The sequence below is a fragment of the Dreissena polymorpha genome, chromosome 3, assembly GCF_020536995.1.
Source record: "Dreissena polymorpha isolate Duluth1 chromosome 3, UMN_Dpol_1.0, whole genome shotgun sequence".
In the NCBI taxonomy this organism is placed as follows: domain Eukaryota; kingdom Metazoa; phylum Mollusca; class Bivalvia; order Myida; family Dreissenidae; genus Dreissena; species Dreissena polymorpha.
Window position 1 is genome coordinate 107,410,887 of NC_068357.1, and position 23,163 is coordinate 107,434,049.

Consider the following 23,163-nt stretch of genomic DNA (forward strand, 5'->3'; position numbering starts at 1 on the left):
TTTAGTTTTGCTTTACGTCAATGGTATAACTAGATGGTGACATCATAAGTGCTCTTGTACTAGTGTTAAATAAATATTTTCGATTTCTGAATAGTCTCAAGGCAATACATGTATTGTAAAAATTGCCCACATGCATCCTTATAATCATCAAGAAATTTCGTATTGGACAAATATTTAGTTTTATTGAAACTGTACAGGGGTCCCTTTAATGCGTTAATTATAAGCTTTTAATGTTATGGTCATCCACATTCCTTGATTGACGCTTTTCCTCTGAGTATATAATTATGTAAAGAATGTAAGTATATCTTGTCCTTTCTGTATGGGACATTACCATTGTTAAATCATTTATAAATACGAGATGAATGAGAGTATCGATCGAAATATGATCAATATATTAAACTGAGGCACAAGCGCAAGGTAAAATCTATATACAGTTTTAAAGCATCAAAGCTTAACCGAGGTGATATTTATTTACCATAAGATTTGTGACTCTGCCGATATTTTAAAACGTTGAATGAAATTTATGGATAGTATGGGTATTTTGGATAACGTGAACGTTTGAAAAAGCCGATTAAGTGTGCGTTTGTGAAACCATATAAATAGTTACCCTTGTTAATTGTGTCTGTTAAAGAGAATAGAAATTCTGTTTAAACGAAATGTGATTTATAAACGGTTAGATATACACCCGAGCAACATTATTACAGACTTTCTGATCCGCGATGAAATGAAATTAACTGGCGAACTCTGCATAAGGAAACCACTCATAGTTATGCAAAAGAAAACTAGATACACATAAACACTTATTGATCTGTTTTCGTAAACCTTATAGTGAATTAACCGAACCGACTGACATAGGACACTTAAAATCAGTGATGCAACATCGGCGCACTTTTATATTGATATGTTATTTTATATTGTGTGCCACTCGCATTGTGGTTAAGTAGTTGCACGATTTACGTGTCAGGCGTTTCAGCGATAGGCGTGTTTTAGTTCTTGTTGTCCTTATCAGTGTATACATGCGACTTTCCTGTTTTACTTCATTAATTATATCAAAACAATTTGTTTTACAGTTGTCAACGTAATTAATTGGTCATACAATTCTGTCTATAGCATATGGACGAACTGAAAATGGAGACATTTCAATAGTGACAGTGAACAACCCTGAAAAGGTCTTATTTAAACACTAAAGAGGCATTTTTCATATGTGAGTGGTAGCTTGAAGGTTTCCAAGAACATGTGTTGCCAATGCTTATTGGTCTATTATCTTTAACAAATCATTTTGTGCATAACTAACTCGAATTCTTTAGAAATCAAAAACGTTCTTGCTCTTGCAAAACTAAACTTATTATATCTTTCTGTCTCGAAGTACATAATACAATGCAGAAAGCACTATATATCTTTATTTTCAATTGATTTTACCACTTGTATGAGTCATTGTTGTACCCGATTTTTGTAAAATATTTAGTGTTTTGTTTTCAGTACTCGTTAAGTGTGGCAATGGATGGTGCACGTGCTAAGTCACGCCAAAGTTCGCACCGGAAGCCATCCGCCGTGGCCGCTATTGACTTTGGTACGACCAACACCGGGTACGCGTACTACTTCCGCCCTGCACAGTACCGTCCTATCGCTGCTAACGATATTGAGGTTAAAAAACAGGTAACGAATGCTTATTTTTCACTTTTAAGGATTTGTAATGGAACCCTTATACCGGTTTCAAACCTGACAAAAACAGTTGCTTTAAGTTAAGTTGTTATGAAGTATTTTGCGTTATGCAAATGGAGATCAGACAAAATGCAAAACAGAACTTAAAGGGGCCTTTTCACAAATTTTGGCATATTTTGAAGTTTGTCATTAAATGCTTTATATTGATAAATGTAAACATTGGATCTAAGACGCTCCAGTAAAAAATCAAGAATAGAATTAAAAATAAAGACCAAAAGTTAACCTCAGCAGGGCTTGAACCAGTGACCCCTGGAGTCCTGGAGTAAAAACAAAATAGACCGCTCGGCCATCCTGCCAAGTATGAATAATGGACGTATATTATACTGTATATAAGCAATCTTCGTAGTTTAACAAAATTAAACGACAACAACGGAACTCTCCAAATTATTCAATCGTTTCGCGTTGCAACGCTTTATAATTTTCAGGTTTTTAATTCGTCAAAAGTTGCATATAATGGATATATTAGAGCATGGTAAATGTTCAGTTTTACTGTTTCCTCACAAATATCATAACTAAAACGAAAATTTGCGTATCTGAAACAACTTTTTTCAATTTTGTCAATTTGCCAAAACGTGAAAAGGCCCCTTTAACAAATCCAGTGTCCAGACAGATGACACTTTTAATAAAAAAAAAATGTTTACAGAGTCTGGTCATGGTGAAATTTAAATGGTATAGTTTTTCATCCTAAAATTTATGGAAAATATATTTTATTTACAAATTCAGGACACAGATTATGCCTATGCCAGTAATAAGTAAACGGTCACACGAAAATGTAGATAAATTCGAAGGTTTCATATAAATATCAAATCACAATAATGCATTTGGTGATGACAATACGAAAAAGAAGTAACGTTGGTTTAGCATTCTTGCGATCTTTTATCATTAGTCTAACTTTTCTCCGAGATGAGTACATATAGCATTCGCAAACACGTGTTCATGATAAATCGGTATCATTTAAAGAACGACATAGTCCAAGGCAATTAAATTACTCTAGAAAACTACTTCACAATCCCCGTGATTTCCACAATGGCCTAAAGTAATTTTCAGTGATGACTAAAGTAATGGTGCTAATATTGTTTGTGTGTTATATTGCTCAAAGATAATGAAAGTGTTAAATTGTAAAGCCATGACGAAAAATAAACGGATATACGCATTTTGTCAAAAGCAGGACACAGACTAATCTCGGTAAAATCATTTTCAGTCTGACGCTTCTTCACTTTCCGCTGATAAGATCTGATTAAGTCGCATAAGAGGTCACGTTCTCCAAATGTTCCGACCTTATAGTAACTTATAGTCGTCGCTTTTACGTTTTTGGCATACAATTATGTTCACGCAGTAAAGATAAAAGTAAAACGTCTTTCCATAGCAAGGTATTTGATTGGTTGACAATTTAATGGAAAGATAATCTGAAATTTACCTATAAATCGGTGTTGTCAGATCCTTTACCTAAGGATTTGATTTTAACAAGACTGCAAAACTTAGGTCTGGTAATTTAATGTTTATATGTGTGTACTCTTTTTGGTATACACGCCATATATGTCATGAGAGGGTGCGATGTTTTGTTTTTTAGGTTCCCACGACTGTTCTGCTATCACCCACTAAGGACTTCGTAGCGTTTGGAGAAGCTGCCGAGGATCAGTACCGGAACTTGACGGTCGAGAAGAAACACAACGAGTACTACTACTTCAGGCACTTCAAGATGAATTTACATCATTTACCTGTATGTATTTTAATAAAATCGCACAATTTGCTTTCCAAATCAAACCACGTTTCATGTTGTTTTCTCTATCTAATACTACTAAACCAATGCCGAATGAAAACACGTTAAATAAATGAAGTTGATTAATTCGGACGATGTGGGCTAATTTCTTGTTACTCATTATTGCTAACTAACTGCTATTTTCTTATAAAACGATGATGTTTACAACGGACGAATATGAAGACAAAAGTTACTTAACTACCATTTATTTTGTTAAAATAACACGCACATCAGGACATAAAAGTAAAATATTTAAGTACCTCTTGCCCAATTAATTAAATTACCTCTTTACTGATACATTAGCATACGTCAACTTTTTAACTGCTTTAAATTATGTGCAACGATAACATATCTCTGCGTTTACTACACATATTCAATTGAAACTTCACACACGTGTTTTGTGGATTATCATGCAAGGTCACATATAAAGAATGTTTGTGCTCTATAACTGTTGTCTGTTGGGAAATCGTGTGCTTACTGAGGACATATACATCAAGTTTTCTCGCGTGCTTCTTCTTAGAAGGTCGTCTGTCTTTCCGTTCAATTCGCTTGTTTAGATTTTTTTATTTCTGCTAAGATTGCTGTTATGTGCAAACATTGGTCAGAAAGAGCTTTTACACTCGAATTAGTATCATTTACGTTTTGTTTTGAATTGTTTATTCCGCTGTTGGTAAACGTCATGGCGTTTACGATGTCGTTGATTCGTTTGTTTCTCGTTTTAGATTCACTTTCCATTTTTGTCGACTCGCTCGTTTATTCTGTCAACAAGTTGTTCAAGTTTATCCAATTTTGTGACATATGTTACTTTAAACTTGATACCTTGAATGATGTCGGTCGCTGATGGTGGTGGTTTTGTCGGTGAAGATATATAGTACTGATTCCATGGGTATTGGATTGATAAATTAGGAGGGCATAGTTTGTTGATGGGGGTCGTGGATTGAAGGGGAGTTGGGCAGTACTGGTCGCTTAATGACGGGGTAGATGGTGGTCGCTTCTTATATACTCACTTGAATTCTAGTTTGGGTCGATGGGCTCTCCGCCATAATCTTCTGGTTGATCACTCACGTAGTTAGAGAATACCTCTTTTGTGTGAGTTGTGTTCCATCTTTATAGTGTCATTGTTTTTTTTATATCTTTTATTGTCATCCGTTGATGTATAGATCTTGGCTGTAATACGGGTACACGATTCTATTGATTATCACTGAAAGAATAAACCAATGAGATATGATATTCCTTCACGAATCGCTTAATGCTCCTAAACTACAACGATGTCCCACTATTTTAAGACTGTGTGCAGAGATATCGTTTCTCTAATGATATACCCGCCAAACTTTGCAGACAAATGCCATTTGGATATTGGCGTATAACTTCTTTCTTATTATTGTATTCACTCTGCACTATTTACATGTGATGGTACTAACCTTTTGTCATGATTGATCATTTAGGCCACAACAAATTGAAGACTTGTTCTACGGATTTTAGCCCCCCCCCCTCTCAAAAAAAAATATTTTTTAATAAAAATCTAGTGGGCTTGCGAAGTAAAAATAAATTAATAAAAAAAATCTAAGGCGAGTGAAAAGCGAAACATAAAAATACATAATATTATTATATTGTCTATGGAAATTGATATTTTTTTGCCCAATAAATGCACCATATCTGCCAAATACCAGCACAAGACGATTACGTAGTAATAAATGTGTTTTTTGAAAGAAAACAACATATTCTCCAATAGTTGTTCTGATTATTCATACCAGGTGATGACTACTAAATGTTAACATGGTACACTGTAGTTTTTACTTTCAAAGTTATATTAGAAGCCCAGTCTTGTGTCTATGAAAGTTAAATGACATACACAAATAAATAATACAATAAACATCAAGCATAATAATAATCTTGAATCTGTAATAGTTCTCAATATCATAGGTTATAGTATTAAACAATTATCGAATGCATTACTTTTGTTAGTTCAGCAATGTTAAAATTAGAAATGAGAAGTTTAAGTTTTGTTAAGTAAAAAAACCCAAAACTTCCTAACGAAAGAACAATAAGAAATTGGTAGTGATTTTTTTTATTAATAATTTTATTTAATGTCAATCAAATCCCAGTAAAGGTATTGAGGTACAGAAAGTTTCTTTACTTTCGCACTTACATGACTTATATTAACTTCATGTTTTTGGGCATAATGCACACCTTCGACTTAACGATCAACACTTTGAACGCATTGGGGTAACAATTTGAACTAGTAGATGGGGGCGTGTAGAATTTAAAGTATACTCGACTTTTTAAGTTTTTTTTTCAGTTCAACGGCGACACTCAGTTGCATGTTAATGCTTGATATTTTAATTGTATCGATAGCACCAAGTTTATTACAGATTTTTACCAAACGGATGCATCCCGGCGACATTTAACATCATGATGCAGATGCGACAGAGAAAAATAAACAGTTAAAATTATCTATGATGCGAATACTGATTGCCACCGGATTTTCATGTGTGTCTTTGGTCGACACGACTAGACAAACGAACGCCGCCATTTTTTTACCATAAACCAATCTAATAATGCAAAAAGTTATAACAGTCTATGTTGTAAAAAACGTAGGCTAAACTAAAAAAATCATTAAAACGAATATGTGCGCGGAAAATAAAACTAAACATATTTTCATTCCGTTTTAAGATGTTTAGGTTCTGCAAATTTGACAAACATTTAATCATTTTGTTGTGGCCTTAACACTGCTATGAATGTATCCCGTTTCACGCATTTGTAAATATTAAGTTTTTTTTTAGAGGTCACAGTGACCTTGACCTTTGACCTAGTGACCCCAAAATGGGTGTGGCATGTAAAACTCATCAAGGTGCATCTACATATGAAGTTTCAAAGTTGTAGTTGGAAGCACTTTAATTTTAGTGCCAATGTTAAAGTTTTAGCACGACGCGGACGGCGGACGGCGGACGACGAGCTGGCTATGACAATACCTCGGGTTTTCTCCGAAAACGCCGAGCTAATAAAATTAACAATGTGCTTTGTATTTATGTTGAATATTAAGTGCATTGCTTAGTATATATGTTTTAGCATGCATTTCATAACATCACCGCCATGTGATAAATTGCCGATTTAGTAATTGGAAAAATTATCGTTTTGAACAAATACAATTGGGCGTAGATGTCAAAGATCATTCGATAATGTGCGATAATATATATAGAATACAAAATGATACATTTATGTATTAAAAAAATAAATAATCGAAAACTTTATTCGTAATTTGATTGAGCTTGTATTGACTATTTTATTGTTTCGTTGTTTTCATTTCAAGCTGCACATTGTAAGAGATTTCTGTCCCCGTTAATTAGTTCTTTATTCATTCAAAGTATAGCGCGCGGTAACGTTGTCATCAATGAGCGACCAAAAATCATAAACCAGATCATGCCAACAATAAGGGAATTTACACTTTAACTTTGCGTACTGCTTATTAGTTAATATTTGAATTGTTTATAAATGTTATATTCAGAATAACTTTTAATTGCATATTTCTCCAATTCATGATATTTTAATGTCAAAACTGTGTTTTATCTTTATCTGAGTCATCTATGACGTAAAATATGACAAGTAATACACCGAACATTCATGTCACATTTCTTCATTTTCATATATTCGCTTTTTGAAACACTATTAACACGCATGGTACACAGTATATTATTGGGTGGTAAGAGCAACGTTACAGGTCATAATGGACATCTTGTATTTTATTCAGAGCATATCATCGCAATGTTAATATCAACACCGATTGCATCTATAAAAGAAATGTATTGTACAGAATTATCGTTATTTTAACAATTGACACAAAATCGATGTTAAAAGTTGTGAATAGTTCAGCAAGATTCGAATGGGTTGATTGTTTCCATACTTGATCATGCCCAAATATTTCATGTTGCTACTAGTACAATTATTGCAAAGACATAACAACGTTTTTATTTTTATTTTAGCATCTGTCAAATGACATTACTATAAAAGATGCAACGGGGAAAGAGATGCAAGCAATGACAGTTTTTAAAGAAGCAATAAAGTATGTAAAGGTGAGTGGAGAAATTAAGCTGGGTAACAAATAAGATCGGATGGACTTTATAAATCTGCAATTCAGTTTTCATTATTTCCATTTCCATTTCACCCTGACTAACCCTGGTTGCAAACCAAAAATTTGGAGAACAAACACCAATAACATGCGGTATTGCTTTTAAAAGCATGTTATTATCTTTCATTAACAGAAAGAACTTCTCGAAAAGATGAATGGAGGACAAACCGGTGATATATCAGGTATGTTCGCCAATTTAAGTGACGGATTGCTGTCATTTAGAATCGAAGATGTCGTCCAATTTGAATACATATATATATATAACATAAACCTTGTGTTTAGTTATTAGTACCATCACGTGGAGTATCGTATCATTTTTCAACTGCATACAAGTATGAGATCTGCTTTAATTAGATTTTTTATCTCGACATTATGCAATACTTGATGTAAGTTGCTGGTTGATTTTTTGATGTTCTAAAATGTCAAAAGAAGACCCTCTTTTGAAATCTCAAAGCTCACACACGTATACGTTTATTTTGTAATTCGGTGGAATAGGACGCACACAACTCGAAACATGTTTCATTTATTATTTACCTATTTGAGAACAGTAAGTAAGTACACAAAATACACGTATTATAAACAACAACATTCAAGCGAGACCATAACCCGCCTCGCGACAATTCTTTTAATATCCTTTCACTCCGGTTGTTTTGCGTGAACTGTCCTCATTTTGTTTGATTTAGGCCTGAATATTATACCTAAATATAAGGACGTGTGATTAATTCAACAGAAATGTTACGAATACTACGGAAATACGAATATAACTTAAAAGTGACGAATAAAACGGAAATGAGACGAATGCAACGGAAATATGACGAATACACAAAGAATCGACCACTTCCGAATACAAACTAGTCCAGCGGCTTGACGCTTAGATAAACAATTTATGCTTGAGGCGAAACTATTAGGCAAAAACTGAAAAAAAAAACGAAGTGGCAAATACAAATTGACGATTGAGCTTTTCGCCTTACGTTTTATTTCTATGATAAGTAAATCATCAAGGTGAATACGTTTTTCATTTGACACGATTTATACTTGTTACTACTGTTTTAATATTTATTAAAAGTAAGTAATTACGTTAAACGTTTTTTTAATTCAGATATTCTTTTTCATACCTTTCATATTCAGAAACAAAATGTCATTAAAATGTTTACCTTCTTTGCGCAGAATCCGAAGTCCGATGGGTCATCACAGTCCCTGCCATCTGGAGGGATTCGGCAAAACAGTTCATGAAGGCAGCCGCTATACTGGTAAGGCAGCAAACAAAACAATTACTGAGCAAGAATCTTTGTATAACAAACCTGGATGCCCCCGGCTGAATTGAGATAGCACATGTCAAAAGAAATGTACAGGTCAAGTGAAGGTTTAGTGTTTAAAGCGTATAAGAAATAGATATAACTCACAACGACAAAACTAGTTCTATTGAATAGAAAATGTTAAGCCGTTTTTCCGGTAGAAGCATACTTGGTGCCTATGTGGAAGATCCTAAGAACGCTCCCACAGTGGGAGTCGAGCTTTTGACGTCCTGGTTGCTTGACGGACACCATATCCACTACGCCAAGGCGACCAAATATTTTTCTATTCTAACTTACTTATTTATTCGATAATTAAATATTTTTTTTTTTTTTTTTTTTTAATTATTTTTTTTTTTTTTTTTTTTTTTTGTTTTTTGTTTTTTTTATTCAATATCATACATACAATGTAAACATGTATATGAGCATACAACACAGTGATTGTACAAAGCAATAAAGTTCAGACATGTTATACAAGATATGCTAATATATATATATTTTTTTAGAGAGAAAAGAAAAGAACAACAGAGAAATAGTTATGAACAATGATGAGTTGTATAAAGTCGGAAGAAAGCATACTGGACTTGTGTGTTTTGTTGTATATTCACAATGATCTTGTCCGATTGAGAAAAAAAAAATAATAAAAAAATAAAAAAATAAAAAAAAAAAAAAAAAAAAAATAAAAAAATAAAAAAAATAAAATAAAAAAATAATTAAATATTGATATTTATCAATTACTTATTGATGTACTCTTAATAAGCCGTCACCGACAATAATGCTTTTGCACCGTTCATTTTTAATAGAGACATTCGCCAGAATACCAATGTCATTAGGCCCCATTATTTCATATTTTGTGGGCACCAATTAAGATCCTTTTCATATACCTCATCCACTTAGTGGGAAAACATGATACAACTGGTTATTTTGAAACAAAAATACTGATCGATATTTTGACTGTTTTGTTTTCAGTTTTTAAACCACTAACAATTCCATATGAACAATATGGCAGCAAATAAAAACATATTACTATCGATTGCCTCTTACATATCAATACACACAATCTGGAAGGTATAACGATGTAGTTGTTTCGTGAATTGTGTTGTTCATTCATATTAAATACTTGTTGAAAGTGTTTTGACTAACAAATCAATAAACCTACCCATAAATGTCTATTTATTTATCAGGCTGGAATCCCAGCGAAAGGACTGGTTCTCGCTTTAGAGCCGGAGTCAGCGGCAATTTGCTGCAAGGACATGGCGCTTAATAACGTGGCAGGCGTCGAAGGTGTCATGTTGAAGGCGTTTGATCCCGGACAGATGTACATTGTACTAGACTGTGGAGGTAAACATAAAATCACTTTCAGTTCAAATATTTGTTTGAGTTTTCAGAAATAACACGTGTGCCACATTTATTTATCAGTCATCACTTTATGTGTGTTTTATACACAATTTGAAAGAAAAGGCGTTGCTGGTGTTTATTTTTAACACTGTCTATATTATCCGCCAGGGGGCACAGTGGACACCACCGTACACGAGGTACAGACGGACGGGCGCTTAAAAGAGCTGCACGCGGCAGCAGGTGGTCCCTGGGGCGGCAAACTGGTCAACGACGCCTTCGAGAAACATATTTGTGATATGGTAGGCATGTAGATAAATAAGAAGATATACATTTCTTCACGTAAGGCAAAGTAAACGATTTTTACCACATCGAAATTTGAAGCACAATTTCCCTCATTGACGCGATTTATGCTCTTTGTTGTGCTCCTACTTGTGTCGAACGTTGTATTTGTTATCGGGTCTGTGGTTGTTTATGCATCACATTATTTCCCGACTATGTTACGTTAAATCTACACTATTCTAGTAGTTAACATCTGCTTTCAGGTGGGAAGTGATATTTTTCACAAGTTCATGAAGGAAGACACGTCTCAATGGCTTGAATTCGAAAGCAACTTTGAGGCGAAGAAGAGACGATACGAGGGTAAACAAGACATAACTTTGACCTTTCCCGCATACTTGATTTCCGCGTTCAAAACTGTCAGAAAAATTGAACTGCAGGATCACTTTGAACGAGATTATATGAGAAATAGGATGTGCCAACTCATTGGCAATAACTTGGTGCTAAAGCCGAAACTGATGGATCACTTGTTCGCAAACGCTACTGACAAAATAAATGCTCATATCGAGGATTTGCGACGTAAGGAGAAACTGAAAATTATCTCAACAATCCTGTTAGTAGGTGGATTTTCAGAGTCTAAAGCTGTAGTGAACGCTGTTAAAGAGCACTTTAAGAATGAACTCCGTGTGGTCACGCCACCTTATGGCGGGTCTGCAATCTTGAAAGGCGCGGTTATGTACGGCTGGGATCAAAATATCATAGCCGTGCGAGTTTGTCCATTCACGTACGGCGTGCACACAAGATGCGTGTACAATGCAAACATACACAAAGGATCAACTCCGAAGGAATTCAATGGTAAACGGGTTGTGGACAATTGTTTCCATAAGCATCTAGAGATCGACGAGCCGGTCCTAGTTGGCGAAAATACAACTCCAAGCACCTACACACTCATAAATAGAAATAAGTTAGTTGCTACCTGGAGAATATACAAGTCCACACAAAAGAATCCTGTTTTCTGCCACGAAAAGTCTTGTTCTCATATTGGTACTCTAAGAATTGAGATCCCGCCATCGGTCAAGGAGACCAATATCAAGATGAACATATGTATGACTTGTTGCGGAACAGAGCTGAAGGCAACGGCCTTCCTGCCAGACCACAAGGGAGTCGAGTGTGTAGCAAACCTGGACTTCCTGGACACCAGCAGTCTTGAAAGCGACATGGTTTCCAGCTTCACGGAGTAATCCGCATAGAACCAGCAAGTTATTGTGTATCAACGCAGATTTGATCGTTAACAAAAATTGTACTGTGCAGTTTGCATAGCAAAACATTTTAAAAGGACAAATCATATGTAGGCAAAAGGATAACAATGCCAACAGGAATCAATTGGGCAAACATATTAGGTGGTTAACAGAGAATTCAATACCATTTATATCCGGTCAGAAGACTGGTTTAAAGAAGCATTACCATTGTGGCTCAGAATGCTGCAAGTATGACTCCTTTATTGTATATGTGTATGTTCCACCTCGTGTATAGGTATATAATGCAGAACACACACATTAAATCGAGTAAGATAAACATGAAATAAGGTTTTTGACACTAACCTATATCACCGTCTTCCACACTCAATTTTTTTCGCCGAAGTCTCCTAGGTGTACTAGTGTTTCATACTACAATTATACTTATAATAGTTCGACAGATTATTATATCGTTATTAACAATTAACGAGTGTAGTTTTTCTGTCTTTAAATCTCGAAAAATGACGGTAATGCGATGCTAGCAGCAGGTAATGTATAATATACACAAATTCAATACAAATATGTAAAACACATTAATTGTGTCCAGTTTTCTTAGATAAGACACCATTTTTCTTGTAACGAAAAATCATAACAATGCCCATCTCCTTTCTGACATCTTGACCTATGTCTATATGCTGCATGTCTTGTTCAGTGCCATGGCATTTGGGTTATTCAGCTGTTTCTATACTGTAACCATGGAGTATCTCGGCTCCTTGACCAGTCATATCAACTGCTTCTTCACCAGCTTCATCAGTTGTTCTTTCTTCAGGTTCGTCCATGGTTTCTTCTGCCTGCTCAGCAGAAACAATTCCTTCTAAGTCCCTCATATTATCTTCAAGTTCTTCGTATTGACTACCTTCAATATGTAGATCTACATCTGCTACATTCACTTCTATGCATGAATTCTAGGAGTCCTCAATCTGTTTTGTAGAAGCTAAAAAATCCAATCCATCTTCACCATCTTCTTCCGTGTTGCTACTTTCTCAGAACTCACTTTTTACACCTTTGAACTTTTCTCAAGTCCAATATATTCAGTTCCTCCACTTTCATAAACTTCATTCTGACTTTTAATAAGAATCAACAAGTTTCTGTGGATATTTTTCTTATCTAGCTGAACCCATTTCTTTAACTCTGCACACTGAAATATCTTTTTTGCGGTTGATCAATCACTACATATTCTTGTTCTTCCCATCAAATGACACCTTTCATACTATAACATGAACACCCACTGAAATCATAACCGCTTTAACCTTTTTGTCATGCTGTTTCTTGTGTTTATCTTTTGTCTTAGTTACATGTTTTTCTACAATGTGTTGTGCTGTTTTCATCCTAGATCTTAAATCCTTCATGTATTCATATGTATATGTGTGGCAAATTCCTCTATTGACTTCTCAAATACTGCATCAATGGGCAGTTTTGGTTTCCGACCAAATATTAATTCATGTCGAGAAAATCCAGTTGAGTCAAGAGGAATGCAATTATTTGCATAAACTAATGAGTTGATATAGGGTTTTCAATCTGTTTTTGTGTACTTTTTCTAGTGTTGCTAACATATCTAAAAGTGTCCTATTACATCTTTCTGGGCCGGCATTCCCTTGGGGATGCTATGGTGTTGTATGGATCTTTTTTTAGCTGTTAAATTACATAACACTCTGGTGATTTCACTTTTAAAATTGGCCCCATTGATCAGAATGTAGGCGTGTCGGTATCCCATAATGTAATATAAAATTATTGTAGAATGCCTCTGCTGTTGGTTTGGCTGGTTTCTGGTTTGTACAGCTAAAGGATATTCGGTGTAATGGTCTGTTACGGCAAGTATATTGTCAATGCCACCTTTAGCTATTCCACAGTTCTATATCGTCTACTACACCTGGCCAATAGAATCTCTAGTTCATTAATTTAGTTGTTCTCTCCATTCCCGAATTTCCTACACTGTTGTGCAATCCTTTTAATATTTCTTCTTCGTAACAGTCAGGTATGCCTAACTGTTCAATTAATCTGTCTTGTTTCTGAATGTTTCATGGCCTCTCTTTAAATTAAAATGTTTTAATTGTTTTCTTATAATTAAGTCGTGTTTAGAATAAAAATGTGTTGGTATTTTCTGGTCAATTACAGCTTTTCACCATATATCAATAAAACGGATCATGTCTTTGTTTCTGTCGGATGTCTTTAAACTCTTTCTGTGCCAATACATGACAAATGTGTATGTTTCCTCATCAATATGCAAACTAGCCACTGACAGTGTCTCTATTTTTGACCTCACAATATCTAAGTCGCTATAGCATAAAGCTTTGACTGTTTGGTCATCGATTTTAATGACATTTTCTTGTTCAAGCCCAATTTTTCTTATGGGTTACGACTCATGCCATCTGCATCGGCATTATTGGTTCCAGGTCCGTAAGTTATACTGAAGTTGTATTGCTCTAATGCTGCAACACATCTTTGCCCTGTTGCATCAACCTTGGGTGTATTTAAGATATTAGTAACTGAATTGTTGTTTTCATGGCTAAAAAATCTGAGAACTTCTTAGTAATAACCCACTTCAATGCTAGAAATTCTAGCTTAGATTCGCTATAGTTGCGCTCAGACTTAGTATGAGCACGACTGGCGTAAGCTTTGACTCGCTTTTTGTCGCCTTGCTGCTGATACAAAACAGCGCTTTATAAGAAGCATCTGTGTGTAATTCAAAAGGCAGCTCAAAGTCTGAGTGGGCATGAACAAGTGGTGAGCAAAGTATTTCTTTTAATTTATCAAATGTAGTTTGTTCAAATTCAGTCATTTTCAGTTCTATAGATTTTTTTTAGTTTATTTTTGTTAACTGTAGGAAGCAAAATTTCATTCAATGGTCTTGTTATTTTACTAAAATCTTTGACAAAGCGTCGATAATATCCTGCGAAGGCTAAAAAGGATCTCAATTCATCTGATTTCTCAGGTACGGGCCAATTTTTTACTTTTTCAATTCAGGCTGGATCCGTTTCAATCCCAGTGCTACTAACCAAGAAAAGTAACTTTGGGTGAAAAGAGAAACGATTTTTAATCAGCTAGTTTCAAATTTCAAGATTTCAGTCTATTTAAAACAATATTGAGTCGTTCTAAATGTTAATCAAACGTCTCGCTAAGAATTATAAAGTCATCGAGAAAACGACAAATATTCGCATATTGAGTCCTTGTAGACATTTTTACATTAGGCGTTGGTATGTTGATGGGGCATTTGTAAGACCGAACGGCATCTTATTGAACTCACAAAATCCCTATAGACCCTGCTGTAAACCCTGTTCTTTCTTTATGTTCTTTCTCTACTTTAACTTTATGATATCCTGATTTTAGATCTATTGTTGAAAAATATTTAGCCCCATTCAAACGGTCAAAATTTTCTTCACTTCTTGGCAATGCATATGAATCATTCACTGTCCTTTGATTTAACATCCTATAGTCGACACATAGTCTCGGTTAACCATTATTTTTTTCTTAAAAAGGACAATATTATTACTCAAATGAGATTTAGAAGGCCGCATGACACCACTAGCTAAGAGTTGGTCAATATGTTGACGAACCTCCTCTATCATACCATGTTGAATTATTATTAAGGGTGTCACGGTACTCCGTGGGACGGTATATCGTAATAGTCTCCCCTCGGTACGGTTCACGATAAGCTTCCGAGTCCGTACGGTACGGTACGGTACGGCTTTTTCCATGACGCATTGAAGGGAAGTTACTGTAATTCGCCCCAAAAATGGCGGAAGTTGAATTGAAATCTCCTCCAGCGAGCTTCTAATAAAAATATGGAAGCATTTTGTGTTATCAGTAAGAAAGTGGTAGGCGTTTATTTCGTATAAACATTTGCTTACATCACGACTTTAGTCGCTACGAATTTCCTAAGCAGGAGCTGTAATTTTGTGATTCCGCTGAGAATTTCGCAATTTCTTTGAAACAATTAAAATCAAATTTCAACCACTCAAAAATGTGCTGTATTGGTTCTACGAATTGCGCTTGGAGTTTTTTACGGCACAAGCAAAGGTAGCCAGTTTGACTAGTTGATTAACACGTTTTATTTTTAATTTAAATAATCTATCGAAGTAAAAGAAACATAAAGCGTGTTCATATTTAATCAAAGCTTTAGATTTGTAAATAATAATAACTAATTGTCAATTCGTGTACTTTCATTACATTATAATATATGGTGTGTTGTATATTGTAAGACACATACGTAGAAGTCTTAAATAAAATTGAAAAATGGTTTTAAATAGTTTGTATGTTGTTTCCATCTGACGATACGTATCGCGATGCGTATTGTATCGTACACACTGTACCGCGATACGTATCGTTTCGTAAGGTGAGCGTATCGTGACACCCTTAATTATTATATGATGTTGTTTTAAAGGTGTTTCATTGATTAAGTCAATCCTGCATTTAATAGCATTACATTGGCAGATATCAGTATCAGATGCAGAAAATATGCCTTCATGTAATTCTAATGATTATTTTAATTATTCGTTTTGTTCATGATTAAGTATGTTCATCAATTCTCAACTGATCAAATTTTTGTGTGAATATTTTCAAATATTTCTTCAGCAATGGTGACGGGTGTAAATTCACATAAAACAGCTCTTGGGGATATAGTGACGATACAAGATGTAACATTTGAAAGGGTAACATTCACTTCTGAATATCAAATTTTCTTAAATTGCACATCATCTGGTGAAACATTTAATTTTGATGGCAAATAACTCAGGGTTATCCTGTACAATAGCTGTTGTATCTGGATGGTTAACTTGTTTGTCTAAATATCCCTTAATGTCGATACACTGATTTGGTTTTAAAAGTATTTGTTTGCGATATAGCACTTCTGACAAAAGCAATTCTTGGATTTCTTTTGAATTCTTTTTCTCGCAGTACCATTGTTTTTTAACTTAAGTACCATGGAGTGTACATGTTTGTTTTCTGTAAAAATTGATCGACTGATTGATACTGGCGATCTGACAAAATTTCCTGCAGAACATTAGTTCACGGAGTACTTGGTGTCAGGTACAACATACCATTTCTATTCTTTGCTTTAGGTAAGCCATTTTAGTTTGAATATCAACTTCAATATACCCTTCATAAGGTAAACTATTCCCATCTGCACAGTCATAGTATATTTGTCAACGGTTGTACTGTGACTGATGATAAATGAGTGTTATAAAATTGTTTTCAAACAATACTCACACAGCTACCTGCGTCAAGTAAAGCAATTGTACTAATATTATTAACTGAAATTTCTGCTTCATTTGTGTCACCAAATAATTGCGGGTCTGTATCCTCCGTGTGTGGGTCCGACCCATCAACGTGCCCACTTAATTGCCTGTGTCCTTGCTGATTACATTTGTAAAAAATGAGCTAACTGTCCTTATTAATAGGAGAAGTCGCCATGGTATTACCTTTCTGGTTAAACATGTAACATGTACCTTTAAATGAGGTACCATCAGTAGGTTTTGTTGACCTGCATATACCCTACCAGGATTAGCAGTACTAATTCTACCCCTTTCAGCACCACGGCTTCCTATTGGGTATCTGCTTTGATTTGTATTTCGTGGATTGACCTTTTCCTTTTCTAAAATCGCCATTCTTTCATTTAATTGCTGAGGCAATAATTTCATTTCTAACAAGTCATTGTTTTCTTGTGGAATTACTTTTGAAGCCGCCTTACATGACTTTTGCTCTTTTACAGGCTCTTTCAACTTTGTCTCAATTTTCCGAAGTTATCTCTTGAACTCATCCTACTTGTCAATCTTGTCACATTGATAAATTGACATGTGTTCTAAATCTCTTGTCAAACCAGCCTGCAATACTTTCTTAAGTATATCTGTGTCAGTCCATCTGACAGCTTTTAACTGCACTGCTTGGTCAAATATTTCTTCCAGTCGAATTGCATACTTGTCAACTGATTCATTGTCTTGCTGCTGGCTCGAGTAAAATTTTCTCATTATACTTTTCTGGATTCTATACTCCCCAAAATATTTCCAACCAAAAATATTTTCGAATTAAATCTAAAATCTCATCTAGAGCCACATCAGGACCTAGTCTTCGCAAAACATCAGCAGCACTTCCCTTTAAGGCTGTCCTTATGAATAAAAATATCTAATCATCGGTGGGTGAGAACGTTGCTTTGACGTAAAGCTTCAATTTCATATTTGAACGTATCATTGTTCACTTCACCAGCTTTTATGTCCTCTTCATAGAATGTTGAAATTCTAGGAAATTGAAAACGTCTAGACTTTTCTGCATTTTCGTGTGTCACTTTATGTATAGGTACCGATTTTGGTTTAACCCCAAATACTGTACTTCAAATTAAAATATGTTAAACCAAATGTTCATATTAAACTTTTCAATTTAATTAACTTGTTTTTATCAAAAGGATACGATGCTTATGTACTTAAAAACACGTGTTTGATGGTTTTCGATTCACTATATCTTTCTTCCCTTAAAATTTGGAATCATTAGTGATATTAAAAGGCATTTTTCACTGTTGAATAAAATTGTGTCATTGTGTCGTATGAACAAATCTGCATGAATACTACATTGTAGGCATTTTTCACTGTTGAATAAAATTGTGTCATTGTGTCGTATGAACAAATCTGCATGTAAACTACATTTGGACTCAAATCGTACATCAAATCATTTCTGTCTTCAGTTGTCAAAACACCTATATACTGTTTGATTCCAATAATGTCGCTTTAATGTATTTGTATTCATTGCTTCTTAATATTAAATCACGTAAACTTGTTTTATTAGAAGCACAGCTCGATTAATATTTTTATTTAGTACTGCCCTTGGAATTTGTTCACGTCATTATGTCATTATGGATTTTTGTGACGTCATACGACCGACTTTCCCAGTTGTAATCTACATGCATAGGTCATTGGGTTTATAACGTTCCATTTTATTTATATTTTCTCTCTGATAGGCGTTTCTTGTTTGATTTAATTATTTTTAATTTGTTTAGCAGTCACATAAACAACCAATCTATGTAATATGGAATTTTTACACCCATTATTGCTGCTTCTTCCTGTATTTGCGCGATGATTATCTGAGATATTAACTCTATGATTCTACATTCTCAAATCTTTTCTATAAAGAAGGAATGTAGTTGACAATTGTTAATAGTTTTATTTGATCGTTCGTCAAAAAGTTGTAATTCTGTTACTCTTGTATCTTCAATGCAATTGAGTAATTAAATAGTAATTAAATTGAATGCGTTTTAATTCCCTTTTATTATTGTTTAATTTGAGTTACAATGCTATGACGTTAAATTTTATTTACACTTGAATGTATTATGAATATTGCTGGGCCAAGTGTGAGGTTGAGCGCTCTATAACCAGGTTTAAACCCCCAATGCTTTGCATTGACCGTTTCAAGGCGGTGACCCCAGCTTTATTCATATTTTGTGTTTATGTTGGTTTGCATTGTGCTGTATTGTGCTGTTTTGTACTGTTTGGGCAATCGGTCACTTGCCTTAAATCAAGGACCAACTAATTGTTTTAATGAAAATTCAATACTGCTCCAGCAGCTGGAGTTTCACTTCTTTATATTGTCTCGTCAACCCTTCTGAGCTATCAACATTTGGTTTGATACCTAACAGCTTTAAAGCTTTCAGCAACTTTACTTCACTTTCTGTTAAGCCTTCAGAGGCTTTATCTTATTTGTTCGCTTCTGTGTCCATGACTATCAGTTTATTATCCCCCGCAATAGGCGGAGGGATATTGTTTTGTCTTTGTCCGTCCGTTCGTCCGTCTGTCTGTCTTTCCGTCCGACCGTCTTTCCGTCCGTTCGTCCGTCCGTCCGAAGCCATATCTTGGAAGTGCTTTGGCGGATTTCATTAAAACTTGGTATGATTATATATGGATAAGAGGATGATGCACGCCAAATGGCATTGCACACCATCTGGTAATAACGGAGTTATGGCCCTTTGTATCTTGAAAAAAAAAGCTTTTTTGAGTGACAAATATAACACTTTTGTGTCCAGAAGCATATTGGCAGGGGATATCAATTCAACGAATGTGCTTGTTTTAAATTGTTTTTTTAACATTCGACCTTGATATTTATCAAATTGTCAACTACAATACATAACGTTGAACCTGTTTATTTTATACTTTGCAATTAATAAAAAAAAATGTTTTCCAGATATTACAGTAATTTTACCCTACCCCCCCCCCAATTTGGAAAATGTAATGTAAAACACTTAATTACACCAATTTGATCAGCTGTAATATCAGTTTAATTTGTATCAAAATGGTACTCACGCTCTGTTGAAAGAAAATGGCCAGAATTTTTTAAGCCACTAGAACCAAAATGACACCGATAGAACTAAGTGTCCAAATCAGTACTTATAATGTCAATGTGATCCTAGTCTATTGTGATGTGTGGTATTGGTCTAATGGGCTGGATGATGCTGATCTAACGGGCTGGGTGGTCGTGGTGTAATGGAATGGACGAGTCCTGGACTGGTGCAATCGGCCAAACGCGGTCCAAAATACTGCGAGGAATGAGCCTTACGAATGACAGACACGCTTCAAATCGCCAACGATAAGCGAAGATACAGCTGGATGTGAAATATCGATGTAAACTGCTAGAGGTCTCTACTTGGCAATCGGTATATAACTTCACAGCAGTACGCTGCCATCCTGGCTTCAAAAACTATTGTCCTCGATAGTCATGCGAGTTTTTAACGTTGGTCGCCATTTAACTTGTTGGTTCTTTCGGTAATAAACCAAACAGGATGACGATATAAACTCAAGACTGTCCCGGTTTCACGTTTTAATATTTATATGATATGTATAATTCACAGATAGTTCAACAAATTGATAATTAGGTAGTTAAGCTAGGCTACGCTAGGCTAAGCAAGGCTAGGCAAGGCTCCATCCAATTTGTGGAAATCAATGGACTCCTCTTTCTTGGTCCATCTACACACGCTTACGTGACTGCAGTGGAAATTCTGATTAGAGAATTAATAACGTATTATTTTTCATGAAGAAAAATGTCTGTCCTTCTCCAACAAATCCCTTCAAAGACTGAACAGCTGGCCAGCAAAACAATCCCCAAGAGTAAAAAAACTTACCACAAGAAAATAGGTTACTAATATATAAAATAGGGTTAAAAACCGCCCGGGTACGTTTATTATGTTCAATTAAATGCGTGGTTTTCCAAATTGAGTCTATAACCGTTTTGATGTTGGACAATGCCACCTCGTGGAATACGATTACATAAAAACCTGCTCATGCCGTCGATCTGCTCCTAAGTGTTTCCCGGCTCGTTTGTAAAATAAATATATGTATGCATCCTTCGAGTAGTCCAAGGGAAGAAAAAAAATTTGTCACTTTTGTACCAGCTGTTGTAAAACCATTATTATCTGGTCGCATTAAAAGGGAAATCTGTGCATATTCTGCATATTTTTCATAGATTCCATATGGCGGCAAATTAAATAATCAGACACGTCTGTTTAACATATATATGTAAAAAAAAACATAATTGTATCAAACAAATGTTTGAAATGCAACATATAAAAACCATATGGTTCATTATGCTTATAGTAATTATAGTAAACTATCCGATTGTTTGGATTATATACATAAACAAAAAACAAACAATCATATTAACAATTAAACAAGCGAACCCACGGAACATGCAAAATCAGCTGGTCGTATTTGAATTATGTACAACATTCAATAACGACTTTCTGATTAAAAGAGCTTCTTTCACAAAAACTTATAACTTCAAAACTTCTTTTTAGTACATGTTGTCATAACGTTTAGGAATTGCTATACTGCTGGTTACTTGAAATAATTTTATCTTATATATGTTTTCATGATATCGTTTTAACAAGGGCAGATTAACATAAAACTGTATTTATCTTCTATGTCATGTTAGTTACAACAAGTGCAATATATTTCTGCCCTTTCTATGCGATCATTACTGTACCTGCCTGTTTTAATTCTTAATGGATGGAATTAAATTCTTAATCTTCAGAATCATTAAAATTCTTTGTACAATATTAAAACTGGACTTTCAAGTGTATGTAGCAAGTATTGTTTAAAACAATCTATGTCTCTACGTTTGAATTCAGTGATAAATGCGCTCTTCTTAACATAGTGGTAATTTTTAAACACGCAAGCGAACTCGTAATCATTTAGGTTTTTAACATTTGATACCCAATTTTTTCTTGCCATTAACGCAGAGCCATTATAAGAAACCCTTAATATAATAATATCACTGTCTTTTTGCGTACCAATATTTAATTGTTTTCATGTATCTGGGGATATAAAGTGGATATCTGCCCAGTTCACCACATGCTGCAGCAGAACACGGATTTCTTCTTACTCTTTGTAATATTTTATAGAATTTAAGGCGAATTATTTCTAGTTCCTATGATTTTGGTACAACCCCGAATTTCGCACGAAACGTTAAGTATGTGTGTTACAAATGCATCAATAAGATGACTTAAGACTTTTTGCGAAGGCAAAGTCGTCACATTTGAAAATAAAACATTTAAAGATTAAATACCTTGCATTTCCATTGAGATGTTCATTTTTTTTAAGTTTCCTGTGTTATTAAAAACAGTTCCTAAATAGTTAAAATCATTCACTATTTCAATTGGATGGCTATTATAGGTCCATTTTGAGTGTGCTAATAACACTCCACGTTTTCGGAAAACCATTAATTTTGTTTTTTATGTATTAACAGTCAGACCCCTTGTACAACAATATGAACATACAAGATCTAAATGCCGCTTCTTCAGGATTTTAACCTTTAATAGCCATATCATCAGCAAACAACAACAAAATCAAAATTAAATCATCAATACTTAAGCCTGCATTAATGTTACATTGCAAATACAACTCTAGATCTTCAACAAATAGTGAAAAGAAAAGAGGTGACATCAACTCTCCCTGTCGATATCAAATAGCGTAATTGAAATATTCAGAATAAGAAGAGCATAATTTGATACAAGATTTAACTTTATGGAACATATCTTTAACAATTATAAGTAATTGTCCATTTATACCAGTTTAAAACATTTTGAACAACAGTGCATTTCTATAAACATAATCAAAATATGTCAGCATCTCCACGTTGATGACATATAGCCTGATATTTTCATTGAGGTATTTCTGTACAACAGAATGTATTTTTTTTATGTGAAACGGCCTTTACGGAATCTGATTTTCGCATCCGAAAAAATGTTATTGCCTGTACAAGACTTTGCAATGCGTTTATTTAAGACTGTAGTAAATAATTCTGACAACGAACTTACAAATGTAATACCACGATAATCATTAACCTCGGGTTTGTCGCCTCTTTATGCAATGGTATTATCAAGCC

The 23,163-nt window shown here is 34.6% G+C and overlaps 2 protein-coding genes across 4 annotated transcripts in view; one reads left to right on the top strand and one right to left on the bottom strand.

Moving 5' to 3' along the window:
• LOC127870885 (uncharacterized) overlaps nucleotides 1-23,163 on the bottom strand; it is a 385,033-nt gene that overhangs the window by 180,821 nt on the left and 181,049 nt on the right. The gene's annotated exons all lie outside the window — the stretch shown is intronic.
• Nucleotides 424-12,673, top strand: LOC127870870 (heat shock 70 kDa protein 12A-like). 3 transcript variants are annotated; one of them, XM_052413439.1, is made up of 9 exons: nucleotides 424-460; nucleotides 1,480-1,656; nucleotides 3,293-3,442; nucleotides 7,462-7,551; nucleotides 7,741-7,789; nucleotides 8,775-8,857; nucleotides 10,084-10,240; nucleotides 10,406-10,536; nucleotides 10,780-12,673. In XM_052413439.1, the coding sequence occupies exons 2-9, from the start codon at nucleotides 1,498-1,500 to the stop codon at nucleotides 11,752-11,754; spliced, it is 1,794 nt and encodes a 597-aa protein (XP_052269399.1). In that variant the 5' UTR covers nucleotides 424-460; nucleotides 1,480-1,497; the 3' UTR covers nucleotides 11,755-12,673. The 3 variants fall into 3 exon arrangements, with proteins under 3 accessions (XP_052269399.1, XP_052269397.1, XP_052269398.1); XM_052413437.1 differs by lacking the exon at nucleotides 424-460 and adding an exon at nucleotides 469-1,204; XM_052413438.1 differs by lacking the exon at nucleotides 424-460 and adding an exon at nucleotides 469-1,169.

What these genes read in the sequence shown, in the direction of transcription:
- LOC127870870 (XM_052413439.1), top strand. Translation starts at nt 1,498, where the DNA reads ATGGATGGTGCACGTGCTAAGTCACGCCAAAGTTCGCACCGGAAGCCA. An exon ending in TGAATTTACATCATTTACCT is followed by an intron (nt 3,443 to 7,461) that starts GTATGTATTTTA and finishes TTTTTATTTTAG; the next exon opens with CATCTGTCAAATGACATTAC. An exon ending in AAGCAATAAAGTATGTAAAG is followed by an intron (nt 7,552 to 7,740) that starts GTGAGTGGAGAA and finishes TTTCATTAACAG; the next exon opens with AAAGAACTTCTCGAAAAGAT.